We start from the raw sequence: 14,699 nt of genomic DNA on the forward strand, positions 1-14,699 counted from the left end.
GACACGCCGTTTGCGGAGTTGATACCGTCGCTCAACACGCTTTTGCGCTATCCCGAGAATCGAAAGGTTGTCAAGTTCGAGTACCGCTCGCCATCGCTTAACGACGAGGGAGGCATTAAGTTCACACCTTTTGAGATCAAGAACGACGAAGATTTAGCGGTTTTGTGGACAACGTTCGACCGATTTTCTTCGAAAGGCCCGATCGAGTTGGACGCGAAACTTCAAAGATCGGCGGACGACGTAATCAAAATGTTGACTCATCCCCACCTACCCGTGTTCAACAATATGTAACTTTAATTTTCAGTAATATTATCGTTGTAATCTTCACCCGATTAAATAAAGCGAATCGTTGTTGTTTTCCATTTTTCTTCTGTCCAGACATAAATTCGGAAGTTCATTTCCGAATTTCTCCAAGGGGGTGCGTTCGGAGATGAACTTCCGAAACACCACATTTTCTAAAAATGTAACTTTATTTCGGAGATGCATCTCCGAAATCAATATTTTATATTAAAAAAAACACGTTTTCGGAGATACATTTCCGAAAACACCTTTTTTTCAAAAAAAAGTACCTTTTCGGAAATGAACTTCCGAAACAAGGGGTAGTGTTGTAAATTCACCAGGGGTGAGCAAGAAGGTTAGGAGGTGGGTGAAGAAATTTTCAAATACATATTTCATTTTAATTAACAATTGTCTTTATTTCAACTAACATCATTTTATTTTCTTGCGGGTTCTTCCATTTCACTTTTTGTATGTCAAGTTTTTTTGTCTTCTTATTTCACTTATTATTTTGATGTAGTATGATTTGTAAACTTATCGATTAATACTCAATTCTCCAAATATTATTGTTATTTACTTTTATTCATGTTATTCATATCATTCAAATAATTCTACACTAATTTTTGTATACTCAATTGCGGACGCACAAATATTTTACTTGTATTGTCTTAACTCAATGGTCTGTGTAAAGGCCTCCGTTGTTGTTGCTACGTAATGTGTAACTACAATGGCTTCTTTGCTTCAATTATATTTTATCATAAAATAGTAGTATCGAGAATAAAAAATTGTGAAAAATCTTAGCCATTATTAATTTAAAATTACCAAGAGCCTTAGAAATTTCAACTCGCAATAAAAATAATTAAAATTCAAAAGATATTTTATTGATTGATTTTTTCATTGTTAAGTCAGTCACAAAATTGGCGTAAATCACGTTAAATTTCATGCTAATACCCACAATCTTATAAATTAACATTGATTAATAGAATGGACAGAAAGACTAACGTGATCCCATTTGAAGAGTTAATGAATTAAAATGATCTTTTTAAAAATTAAGGGATCAAACTAGACTCTAAATAAAATATAAGGAAAAAAAAATTGTATTTGTCTCTTTGTTTAATATCTATTTTAAATGATGACAAAATTAATTGATGTAATAAGTTATTGTTGTTTTACCTAGTTGTTTGGCTATATATGAGAATATTGTAGAATTTGCATGCCTTCTAGAGGCTAGTTATCATGGTTAATAATGGTGCATGTTTTTTCACAATGGACAACCTTTACATAGACAACTCCATGAAAAGAAATAAACCCATTTGTAAAATTTAGCCTTCTAAATTTGTGCTCTTTGTTGATAAAGTTAAAGACTTTCACATCATACATAAAACATACTCACACATTTCAAAGTAATGAAAATATTTTACCTAAAAAAATTTAGTTATGGTTAGCTCCATAGTATATCACATTAGGTAAACTTTTATTCAGGTGAATTTTATATTTATAATTCATAATATAATATTATCAATTAAAAAATTTGCATGTCTTCTACATGCTATGTTCCATTGTCAATTTTCCACTGCACAATGGGACAACTATGTTTAGACAACTCCAAAATCATGAAAAAGACTCCTTTTATAAAATTTTATCTTTTAAAATTCTTCATTTGATGATAAAACATTATTAACTTTTCACATCATCTATGACTATGACACCCTTTTTGTGTCACAAATTTTGTGGTTACCTTAATTTCTCAAAAATTAATAAAACTCTTATTTTCTCTTCCGTAATTTTTCATTTTTAACTTTTAAAGAAAAAACAACTCCAACCTTTGATTCTTTCATACAAATTTGTGTTCAACTAGACTTTTATCCGCGCGGCAAAAGTAAAATTGATTTATTTATTTTAAAAAATATTCAAATTTGTAATTATAATTAAAAAGACGATAGTTTCAATTAAGATAAATAAAAATAAATATTGTTAAAAAATATGAATATTTAAAATAATATTTTTAAATGACAATTTTACATTTTACATTATAATTTTAATAAAAAATAAGTACTACAATAATAAATTATGCATTATTTATAATATTAAGAACTATTCAAAACGGATATAACTAACTTATTTAAAATAGAAATTTCCAGACTAATGCAAATTATCCTTTTTTGTTTTTTGTTTTTTGATTTTTGGAGTTTGTGTCTGGTTCCTTTTTCTTTTGAATTTCATTTTAAATAAGAGTTTACAAACTATTTTATATTCAATACTTTAATAGATAAATTATTATTAAATTATTTTTAGTTAAAATTATTCATGTACTAATGATAGAAAATATTATAATTATTTTACTAAAAAATTTCTCAAGTTGATAAATTATTAGTTATGTAAGTTTATAGCTCTTTAACTATAAGAAAAATATTAATGGCAAATTATTCATTTTGGTTCCTTAACTATATTTTTGGGTTTAGATTGGTCTCTTAATTTTTTTCCTATCAGTTTGACCCCATAACTTCTAAGACATTTCTTTTTAGTCATTTTTGTCTAATTAAAGACGGATTTAGCGACCGATTTTACATTTTTTTTGTTGTTAATTAGACAAAAAGAATTAAAATAAAACATTTTAAAAGTTAAGATGAGACCAAGGTATGTGTAAATTTTTCCATTCCTAAAAACGGTAATTGCTCATATTGACAAAATTTGCAGGGAGTTCTTATGGACATGTAAGCAAGGCCATTCTCGTAAGGCGTCTGTGTCATGCGATCACATTTGTGATCCAATATTCGCTCGGGGTTTGAACTTGATTCATCTCTAAGATTGGAATAAACCTACGCTTGGGAAATTCCTTTGAAATGTTTATGCGAAAACGATAGACTTTGGATCAAATTGGATTCATGCTTACTACTTGAAAAAGGAGATCTATCTTATGTGGTTTGAGTGTCTTTCCAAAATCTTACCGAATATATAACTTTTCGGATTGCATTAGAAAATTATTATACGATAGATAAAGTTATATTAGAAAACAAGTTACAAGTTCAATTCTAGACAATAATTCTTCAGACCATTATTTGCATTTCGCTCCTTAACAGTTAGGACGTGGTTTAACGCTTCTTGTTTTTCAACCTCCCCTTTCTCCACCTCTTTTTGCAAAGTAAATAATATGTTGCAAAATAAAATAGAGTTAAAGGAAGGGGGTTGATGATCTAGGAGCACTAAATCAAGTTTTAACCGTTAAAGAGTAAAATGCGGATATAGAGCTAAAGAAATCTTGTTTAGCATTGAACGTGTAACTTGTTTTTCTAATATAACTTAATTTGTCATATTATAATATTTTAGATTAGATCGAAATGTTATATGTTTAGTGAACATTGGCGAAATAAGAATTGCACATAATGTTGGAATACTTGGAATGATGATAACTTGGAGGAAGAGTTGGAAAGATTTATTGACATTAAATGAGCAATAAATGAACATAAGTAAGAGCTAATATGGAGATGAATTTGAAAAGGTTCATCTTAAGTCCCACATTGGAGGGAACACAAATATTAGTAGTGTAAATATATTCCAACTTGAACAATTGTTGTTGGGCCCAAGGGCACCTACAATTTTATAAAGGAGTGAGGACACACCAATGTGCCAAGAAGACACAAACACGCGCGCGCCGCCGCAGCCGCCGTCCGTCCGGCCGGCCGGCTCGGCTCGACTCGGTTCGATTCGGTTCGGTCTACATGAATTAATTTTTTGGAACCCGAATTAATAGAAATTAATTATCATTGAATAATTAATTAATTCGGTAAAAATTAAATACTATTAAATAAGAAATTAATTAATATTTAATATTAATTAATACAAATTGGTGACGTGTCCTTAGACCAAGTCTTAACCTAGATTTTGACTAGGTTGACTGGGCCGTTTCAACTCTCCGCTATATTTTCGCCCATGTTTTGGTCCACTCGGTTGGATCCTTTTGGCTATAAATACATTCCTTTCGTTCATTTGCTCATCACTCCAGAATTCACAACCGAATTCTTTCTCCTCTCTCTACTCTGCTTCATCTATATTTTCTTTTCTGATTTTCGACTGGAATTTATTCCAGATACTACGACTGGTTTTTTTTAAACCATCTGAAGGTGTAATTCGAACGACACATCATAGTGCAAGTGATTGTCGAATTCTCTGAACGGGCTGTTTTATCCTGGAGACGTCATCGTATTTCGAACTGCTTTGCATTATTACTGGCAGTACGGTGAAACGTCTTAAAGAAAGCGACCTAGTACGCGACTCGTCCCGATAATTTTCTTTGTGCCAGTATTTTCTAATTCGAAAAACAACAATTTTAAGACGTTTTGTAACTGCCATGGCTACTGAAGAAATTATCGGAACTAATGCGTCCGCTTCTGTGAATGACAAACCATTCAAGTTTGAGGGATCTAGTTTCAAACGTTGGCAATCAAAGATGAAGTTTTTCTTAACTCTGAAAAAGGTTGCCCATGTTCTGACTGAGGATATCCCTATTGTTCCTTCTGGATCAATCGAAATAACTAATGGTAAGTCAACTGCTGAATCAGACGGAACCTCCAAAAAGGATGGAGTTTCCAAAACATCTGATGGAGACTCTGCTGCAAAAGAAAAAGCCGCAGCAGATAACTTACAGCTCCGAAAAGAAATTGCCCTATGGCAAGAAAATGATTACTTATGCAAACACCATATTCTTAACAGTCTTGCTGATGACCTGTATGACTACTACAGTAATCACAACATTGCTAAACAGGTTTGGGAAGCTCTCCAAAAGAAGTATGACACTGAAGAAGCTGGTGCAAAGAAATATGCTATCAGCCGCTACTTGAACTACAAGATGGTGGATGAAAAGTCTGTGGAAGCTCAAAGCCACGAGCTTCAGAAAATTGCTCATGAAATCATTACTGAAGGTATGCCCCTCAATGAACATTTTCAAATTGCTGTAATAATTGACAAGCTGCCCCCCGGTTGGAAAGATTTCAAAAACGTCCTTCGACACAAAACAAAAGAATTTTCAATCGAGAGTCTGATTACTCGCCTCCGAATTGAAGAGGAAGCTCGGAGACAAGATCGGAAAGATGAAGTCTTAGTTGTTTCAAACAACAAAAAGAGATTCGGTGCGGTTCTGAAGCCTACTGGCAAACCATTAAAGAATCAGAACCGCAATGCTGTGAACCGAATTAAGAATGGGAATCCCTCTAGGGCCCCATCTGCTCCATTTGCTAGGCAGCAACCACCACCCCAGAGAAATGACGCTCCGGTTTTCACTTGCTACAATTGTGGAAAACCGGGTCATATGGCAAAGAAATGTAAGAGCAGGCCTAAACCTGTTGCTGGATCAAATGCTCAAATTAACATGACTGATGAGCCATTTGTTGCTATGATCACTGAAATCAACATGGTTGGTGGAAGTGATGGCTGGTGGATAGACACTGGTGCCTCTCGCCATGTCTGCTATGATCGTGCTATGTTCAAGACATACACTATTGCTGAAGATAAGAAAGTGTTGTTGGGAGATGCTCACACCACTAATGTTGCTGGAATTGGAGACGTTGAGCTGAAATTCACCTTAGGAAAGACTTTGATCTTGAAGGACGTCATGCACGTTCCTGAAATTAGGAAGAATCTTGTTTCTGGTTTTCTTTTAAATAAGACAGGGTTTAGTCAAACTATAGGGGCAGATTTGTACACCATCACTAAGAATGGTATTTTTGTTGGGAAAGGGTACGTCGTTGATGGCATGTTTAAGTTGAATGTTGATTTTAATAAAGTTTCTCCTTCCGTTTACTCTCTGTGTGATTCTAATGCAAGCGACTTAGGCTTAATTCCATAATTAAATGTGAATGATTCTAATAAATGTGAATATTGTAGTCAAGCTAAAACAACTAAGACTTCGCATAAATCAATAATTAAAGAATTTAATCCCCTAGATCTTATACACTCTGATATATGTGAATTAGATGGAACCTTAACTAGAAATAGTAAATGTTATTTTATCACTTTTATTGACGATTGCTCTGATTATACTTATGTATACTTAATGAAAAATAAAAGTGAAGCGCTTGACATGTTTAAGATGTATGTGACTGAAATTGAGAATCAATTTAGTAAGAAGATTAAGAGACTTCGTAGTGATAGGGGAGCTAAATACGATTCTGGGTTATTCAATGAATTTTATATTAAACATGGAATTGTACATGAAACGAATGCTCCATACTCTCCTGAAATGAATGGTAAAGCAGAGAGAAAGAATAGAACTTTTACTGAACTTGTTGTTGCAATTATGATGAATTCTGGTGCTGCACCTCACTGGTGGGGGGAAATTTTATTGACTGTTTGCTATGTCCTGAATAGAATACCCAAGTCAAAAATTAAGATCTCACCTTATGAGATATTAAAGAAAAGACAACCAAACTTGTCTTATTTGAGAACTTGGGGCTGTCTGGCCTATGTCAGAATTCCGGATCCGAAACGAGTTAAACTCGCTAGTAGAGCATACGAATGTGTATTCATTGGGTATGCAGCAAACAGTAAGGCATATAAGTTTTATGACCTAAATGCAAAAGTGATCATAGAATCAAATGATGTTGATTTCTATGAAGACAAATTTCCCTTCAAATCAAGAAATAGTGGGGGCACTCAATCGAGTCACATTCCTGTGATAAGAAGCACAGAAAGCAACGACAAGGTAGAAACAGAACTTCGACGAAGTAAACGAGTAAGAGTCTCTAAAGATTATGGGCCTGACTATGCGGCTTATAATGTAGAAGAAGATCCAATAAATCTTAAAGAAGCTCTGTCATCGCTAGATGCAGACTTATGGCAGGAAGCCATTAATGATGAGATCGATTCTCTTGAGTCTAACAAGACCTGGCACTTAGTAGACTTGCCTCCTGGATGCAAACCAATTGGTTGTAAATGGGTTTTGAAAAAGAAACTAAAACCTGATGGAACAATTGATAAATACAAGGCTCGTCTTGTAGCCAAGGGTTTTAGACAAAGAGAAAATGTAGATTTCTTTGATACTTATTCTCCAGTCACTAGAATTACATCCATTAGGGTACTTATATCAATCGCTGCTATTTATAATCTGATAGTACACCAAATGGATGTAAAAACAGCTTTTCTAAACGGTGACTTAGAAGAAGAAATCTATATGGAACAACCTGAAGGTTTTGTGATCCATGGACAAGAAAACAAGGTCTGTAAGTTAGATAAGTCTCTGTATGGACTAAAACAAGCTCCTAAGCAATGGCATGAAAAGATTGATAACTTAATGATATCGAATGGATACAACGTGAATGAAAGTGACAAATGCGTTTATTATAAGTCTGAGAATCGCATATGCACTATCATATGTCTATATGTAGACGATCTGCTCATATTTGGCTATGAAATCATTATTGTGCAACAATTTTGATATGAAAGATCTCGGAGAAGCGAGTGTGATTTTTGGTATCAAGATCACAAAATCCGAACAAGGAATTTCTTTGGATCAATCTCACTATGTGGAGAAGATCTTAAAGAAATATAAATACTTTGATTGTAAGCCAGCATGCACTCCATATGATCCAAGTGTGAAACTGTTTAAGAACACTGGAGAAAGTGTCAGACAATCCGAATATGCGAGCATCATTGGCAGTCTTAGATATGCCACTGATTGTACTAGACCTGACATTGCATATGTCGTTGGATTGTTATGTAGGTTTACGAGTAGGCCGAGCAATGAGCACTGGAAAGCTATTGAGCGAGTCATGAGGTACCTTAAAAGGACCTTGGATCTCGGCCTACATTATAAGAAATTTCCTACTGTACTAGAAGGGTACAGTGATGCAGATTGGAACACCCTATCGGATGATTCTAAAGCTACTAGTGGCTATATATTTAGTATAGCTGGGGGAGCTGTATCTTGGAAATCAAAGAAACAGACCATCCTGGCTCAGTCTACCATGGAGTCTGAGATGATAGCACTAGCCACAGCTAGTGAAGAAGCAAGTTGGTTAAGATGCTTGCTATATGAGATTCCCTTGTGGGAAAAACCTATGCCAGCTGTGTTGATCCACTGCGATAGTACCGCGGCTATTGCAAAAATCGAGAACCGTTATTATAATGGTAAAAGACGTCAAATTAGAAGAAAGCACAGCACTGTTAGAGACTGTATCTCTAAAGGAGCTGTAAGAGTGGATTATGTACGCACTGAAGAAAACTTAGCAGATCCTTTGACGAAAGGATTAGCTAGAGAGAAAGTCCACAATACATCCAAGAAGATGGGACTAATGCCTATACATAACTGAGTTGCTCATGATAGTAACCCGACCTAAATGACTGGAGATCCCAAGAAATAGGTTCAATGGGTAATAATAAGTTGTGAGCAATATGTAGAGATCATGCTAGAGTAAATATGAGAAGCATGAATCCTGAAGTAATAAGAGGATGAGATAATAGAAACTCTTAATGAGATCTATACTCTTTATGAGGGAGTACCTAGGCTACAGGAGTACTCTTGGTAGACTCACCTATGTGATTGTGGAACTGAGGCCGGTTCCTATGGAATTAAGAGGCAGAATTCCTAGAGCCTTCACTAAACCGGGATACACGTGCAGGGCCATTAAAAGCACGGGCTATTAAGAATACACCTTAAGAAAAGGTTGTGTGCGGGTCTGACGTCTGAGATAGAGTTCAAGACAATAGTGTCACTCTTGTTGAATCGGAATCTTACTTGCTACGAAAAGGTTCAAGTCGTAGACACCTTTGCTTATGCACAATCTTAGAAACGTTTAACGTACTTCTAAAATCACCTTTTAAATTCAAGTGGGGGATTGTTGGAATACTTGGAATGATGATAACTTGGAGGAAGAGTTGGAAAGATTTATTGACATTAAATGAGCAATAAATGAACACAAGTAAGAGCTAATATGGAGATGAATTTGAAAAGGTTCATCTTAAGTCCCACATTGGAGGGAACACAAATATTAGTAGTGTATATATATTCCAACTTTAACAATTGTTGTTGGGCCCAAGGGCACCTACAATTTTATAAAGGAGTGAGGACACACCAATGTGCCAAGAAGACACACACACGCGCGCGCGCCGCCGCCGCCGTCCGTCTGTCCGACCGGCCGGCTCGGCTCGGTTCGGTTCGGTCTACATGAATTAATTTTTTGGAACCCGAATTAATAGAAATTAATTATCATTGAATAATTAATTAATTCGGTAAAAATTAAATACTATTAAATAAGAAATTAATTAATATTTAATATTAATTAATACGAATTGGTGACGTGTCCTTAGACCAAGTCTTAACCTAGATTTTGACTAGGTTACTTGTCCTCCAAGCTTGCTGACCAAGTAAATAACGGCTATATTGACTAGGCCGGTTCAACTCTCCGCTATATTTTCGCCCACGTTTTGGTCCACTCGGTTGGATCCTTTTGGCTATAAATACATTCCTTTCGTTCATTTGCTCATCACTCCAGAATTCACAACCGAATTCTTTCTCCTCTCTCTACTCTGCTTCATCTATATTTTCTTTTCTGATTTTCGACTGGAATTTATTCCAGATACTACGACTGGTTTTTTTTAAACCATCTGAAGGTGTAATTCGAACGACACATCATAGTGCAAGTGATTGTCGAATTCTCTGAACGGGCTGTTTTATCCTGGAGACGTCATCGTATTTCAAACTGCTTTGCATTATTACTGGCAGTACGATGAAACGTCTTAAAGAAAGCGACCTAGTACGCGACTCGTCCCGATAATTTTCTTTGTGCCAGTATTTTCTAATTCGAAAAACAACACATAATTTATAGTAAACTTGGTGTATATATCACAGTGGTTGTTTAGAAAAACCGTTGTTAAATGTTATGCTTAACCGTTGTTTGAAATAACTGTTGTGATATGTAGCGCAAACTAACTGCCTTGTTTTCTTTTTTGAGCACAACTATAAATGCTCTGATTTCCCTATTGAACAACAAAAGTATGTAAGCACAAGATACGACGTCTTGTCGTCTTGTCGAACACATAAAAATAAAAACAATTCTTTTCTCATCTCATTAATCTTTTGAAAACCTTAATCCTTTAGCCTAAAAAACTCAGATTTTCAAAAGGTTCCTCAATATTTAGAATTGGAAGACGAATAGTCTAATGTAATAATAAGAGTTATTAAGATTATAGTAACACTAAGGAAATAAGTAAATTAGAAATTTTAAAAAATTTAATGACACTAATCATAATTAGTACAAAGAAACATATGAGTATAAGTTGAAAGAGTTGTTTAAAGTAGTAGAATAGAATGAGTGGCACGTAGAATTTTTTATGATGTGTCAAATCGAAACTCATATGACAATATTAATGGTGATGTGCTAAATGTCTTGGAATTCTGCTTTATTAAGTTCAACCCAATTACAAAAAAATCTCAATTCTTGCTCTTTCACTCAATTTCACCATTCGAGTCTTCTCCATTTTGAATCAATCTCTTGATGATGCTATCACTAGGTTCTGTCTCTACTGTTAAGAATCTCAAATTCACACCAAAGTTAAGTACTTTGAATGGTGATTCAGCATTTAGCAAGGGTTTGGGTGTTGGTAGATTGAACTATGGAAGTGTTAGATTGAATCATAAGCATGCAAGAGCTGTTGGTAAGAGTTTTGGTGCAGATGAATCAAAAGAAGATGATGTTGTTAATGCTACAATTGAAAAGAGCAAAGAATTTCTTGCTTTGCAAAGGGAGCTTATTCAACAGGTATTCAACAAAATGCTATTTTACTGATCTATTTGAATGCAAAACTATATTGCAGCGTTTGGTTTATTTATCATAACCAGTTAACCCTTACAGTTATCATAAGCATTCATGAGGTGATTTATTTATCTTTGTTTTTTTATTGTTTCAGATTGCTGAAAGAAAGAAACTAGTTTCTTCTATAGATAGTGACAGCATTGCTGGATTTGAAGGAAACGGTATTTCTTATGAAAGCGGTGAGAAATCTCTGTCAAGCGACTCAAATCCACGAAAAGATTCTTCCAGCAATGGCAGTGCTGTTGAGAAGCCACCACCGTTGGCTGGGACCAATGTTATGAACATTATATTGGTTGCTGCAGAATGTGCTCCTTGGTCGAAAACAGGTAATTTAACAATATTTCATCGAAGAATTTTCCTTGATGCGCATCGGTAAGACAGAACACGCCCAAATATTTACAACTAAAGCATTCGAACTTTTCTGTCCTTTCATGTATGCTGCATTGTTTTTTCTATATAATTGATGGTTCTAATATGAACTAATAGGCGGGCTTGGAGATGTTGCTGGATCATTACCGAAGGCTTTGGCTCGGCGTGGACATAGAGTTATGGTAAAATGCTATTCCCTTCACGTCTCATCGATTATTACAAGATAAGATACTAATTTTCACTCTCATTTCATTATGAACTGTTTCCATTTTCTTATAGATTGTTGCACCTCGATATGGTAATTATGCTGAAGCACACGATATAGGAGTACGGAAGAGATACCAAGTAGCTGGTCAGGTGTGTCGCGAGCGTCTACCTTTTTCCTATTTTTATGAGTCCTCGAAAGAATTAGTTTCTACCACTCTGGTGTAGTAATGCTTCGACGTTTTCACTTTACAGGACATGGAAGTGACATATTTCCATAGTTATATTGATGGTGTCGACTTTGTTTTTATTGAGAGTCCAATATTTCGCAATCTAGAGAGTAACATATATGGCGGAAACCGATTGGTAATTTTGGATTGGATTTGATCTTGCATTAGTATCAGTTAGTTACCCTTACTATTTCATAGTCTTTTGACTCTTGTTGGTCTTTAATGGAACAGGATATTCTAAGGCGCATGGTGTTATTTTGCAAGGCAGCGGTTGAGGTACACAAACTAATTGGTTTTATGACTATAACTTTGAAATTTGAATTCACTTATTTCAGCTTATCTACTAGTGCAAACACATCTGAGACTGTTTAGGACAGCTTATGAAAGAAACTTATAATATTCCATAAGATGTTTTGAAAACAGCTTATAGCTTATATAAAACCAATTTGAATTTATCTTAACTTTTGTTATAGAATACATAAGAGCGTTTTTAATTAAGTTGTTTATGAAATCCTTATATTTGACTTAATGATTATTCGTCAGGTTCCTTGGCATGTTCCGTGTGGTGGAACTTGCTATGGCGATGGAAATCTGGTCTTCATAGCAAATGATTGGCATACTGCATTGCTACCGGTGTATCTGAAAGCATATTATCGCGATCATGGTTTGATGAACTATACAAGATCGGTTCTCGTGATTCATAACATAGCTCACCAGGTTCGTTTTAAATCTAAGTGTATGTTTGGTTTGGTTTTTCTTAAAGCTACAATTTGTAGCCTTGGAGTTTAAATGTTATTTTTATATGGAAATTTATAGTTCAACTCACTTTTACATAAATGTTCCCTTTGTCCTAATGCACATATACATATTGACTCACGTTTACTAATGCAGGGTCGGGGCCCGGTCGAAGATTTCAACACCGTGGGTTTATCTGGAAACTATTTGGATCTTTTCAAAATGTACGACCCTGTTGGAGGTGAGCATTTCAACATCTTTGCAGCCGGTTTAAAAACAGCAGACAGGATTGTCACTGTCAGTCACGGTTACGCCTGGGAGCTTAAAACTTCCGAAGGTGGTTGGGGTTTGCATAACGTCATAAATGAAAATGACTGGAAATTTCAAGGAATTGTGAATGGTGTCGATACAAAAGATTGGAATCCTCAAGTTGACGCTTACTTGACATCAGACGGCTACACTAACTACAACCTGAAAACCCTACAAACCGGCAAGCGTCAATGTAAGGCAGCTTTGCAAAGGGAGCTCGGTTTGCCAGTCCGTGAGGACGTTCCGATAATTTCCTTCATCGGAAGGCTCGATGGCCAAAAGGGTGTTGATCTTATAGCCGAGGCGATTCCTTGGATGATGAGTAACGACGTTCAACTAGTCATGTTGGGAACCGGAAGAGCTGATTTAGAACAAATGCTAAAGGAATTCGAAGGTCAACACCACGACAAAATTCGTAGTTTGGTCTGTTTTTCGGTTAAGATGGCTCATAGAATAACCGCAGGTTCGGATATATTACTCATGCCGTCAAGATTCGAGCCGTGTGGACTGAATCAACTCTATGCGATGAGCTATGGAACGGTTCCTGTTGTACATGGGGTGGGCGGCCTCAGAGACACAGTGCAGCCTTTTAATCCGTTCGACGAATTGGGTGTCGGTTGGACGTTTGATCGCGCCGATGCCAACAAGTTAATTGTGGCATTAGGGAATTGCTTGTTGACTTATAAGGATTATAAGAAGAGTTGGGAAGGGATTCAAGAAAGAGGAATGTCACAGGATCATAGTTGGGACAATGCTGCCCAACAATATGAGGAAGTTCTTGTTGCTGCCAAATATCAATGGTGATTTCTTGACATGCACTCCATCTTTGTAGTCTGCTCGAAATGAGGGGCTTTCATGCTGAATTTGTTTCACGAGAGCGAAATACACAGTGTTGCAGCTGTGGAGGCTGTTCGATCTAGAACGAAAAATTTGATTTCACTAGATTGATCGGACTTTACCGAGCTGGTGCACCGCGAAGTTGGAGGAACATTTGCCATGTGAACTAAGGAAGGAATGTGTAATTCAATTGCAACATAATGTTTTTGGCACATACAATGTAAAATGAAGTGTATTGAATGAAAATAAAAAGAGAATCTTTCTCTTTCTATGTCTCTCTAAGGTAATATTTGGTTTAGTGAAAAATGCAGGGAAATAAATGCTTGAATGGAAAATGAATATTGGAACCCCACTTGATAGTACACTACACTGTCATATTTATATTCTCATAATAGTAACAGGGGAAATGAATAAAGTGAAAGATAGAAGGGATTGTTGAAGTATATTCCCAGCCTTGATCAAATCTGTCAATATTCTTCCATTCTCTACCCTTAAGGCATTATTTTAGAGTTCAGATGTTGTAAATAAAATAAAGGGAATTTCTTAATACATAGAATATTCTTCAATTCTCCACCCTTAAGGCATTATTTTAGAGTTCATAAATAAAATAAAGAGAATTTCTTAATACAATCCTATGTTTCTGTTTCTCTAGAGCAACATACGAAAATACATTTATGCTTTTACATTTTGGAGACGCATTAAAATTCAACACAATGCTGAACAAGTTCTTGGATCAATGAAAAGAATTTATTGGAGATACAAATATATAAACTTTTTGCAGATACATCTCAGAATGCACCAAATTTTAGTGCAATTCTTGTCAAGGACATACTTTCACGCAAAATTATTCCGGAGATGCATCTCCGAATCCCTTACGTAAATACATCTCCGGACGCTATTCGTTTAAATACGCTTCAGAGCCCATTCCTCTTCC

The 14,699-nt window shown here is 35.4% G+C and overlaps 1 protein-coding gene across 1 annotated transcript; it reads left to right on the top strand.

The window, feature by feature from the left end:
• The first annotated feature begins 10,613 nt into the window (after positions 1-10,613).
• On the top strand, positions 10,614-14,034 carry LOC131647339 (granule-bound starch synthase 2, chloroplastic/amyloplastic-like). The gene is made up of 8 exons (XM_058917241.1): positions 10,614-11,027; positions 11,176-11,407; positions 11,568-11,632; positions 11,730-11,807; positions 11,910-12,020; positions 12,116-12,160; positions 12,428-12,601; positions 12,776-14,034. The coding sequence occupies exons 1-8, from the start codon at positions 10,764-10,766 to the stop codon at positions 13,730-13,732; spliced, it is 1,926 nt and encodes a 641-aa protein (XP_058773224.1). The 5' UTR covers positions 10,614-10,763; the 3' UTR covers positions 13,733-14,034.
• Positions 14,035-14,699: the final 665 nt, after the last annotated feature.

This window comes from Vicia villosa, linkage group LG2 (genome assembly GCF_029867415.1).
Source record: "Vicia villosa cultivar HV-30 ecotype Madison, WI linkage group LG2, Vvil1.0, whole genome shotgun sequence".
In the NCBI taxonomy this organism is placed as follows: domain Eukaryota; kingdom Viridiplantae; phylum Streptophyta; class Magnoliopsida; order Fabales; family Fabaceae; genus Vicia; species Vicia villosa.

Bases quoted from the DNA above. Each gene is read 5' to 3' on its own strand.
- LOC131647339 (XM_058917241.1), top strand. From the start codon at position 10,764: ATGATGCTATCACTAGGTTCTGTCTCTACTGTTAAGAATCTCAAATTC. The intron at 11,408-11,567 runs GTAATTTAACAA...ATGAACTAATAG, and splicing joins TGCTCCTTGGTCGAAAACAG to GCGGGCTTGGAGATGTTGCT. The intron at 11,808-11,909 runs GTGTGTCGCGAG...TTCACTTTACAG, and splicing joins GATACCAAGTAGCTGGTCAG to GACATGGAAGTGACATATTT.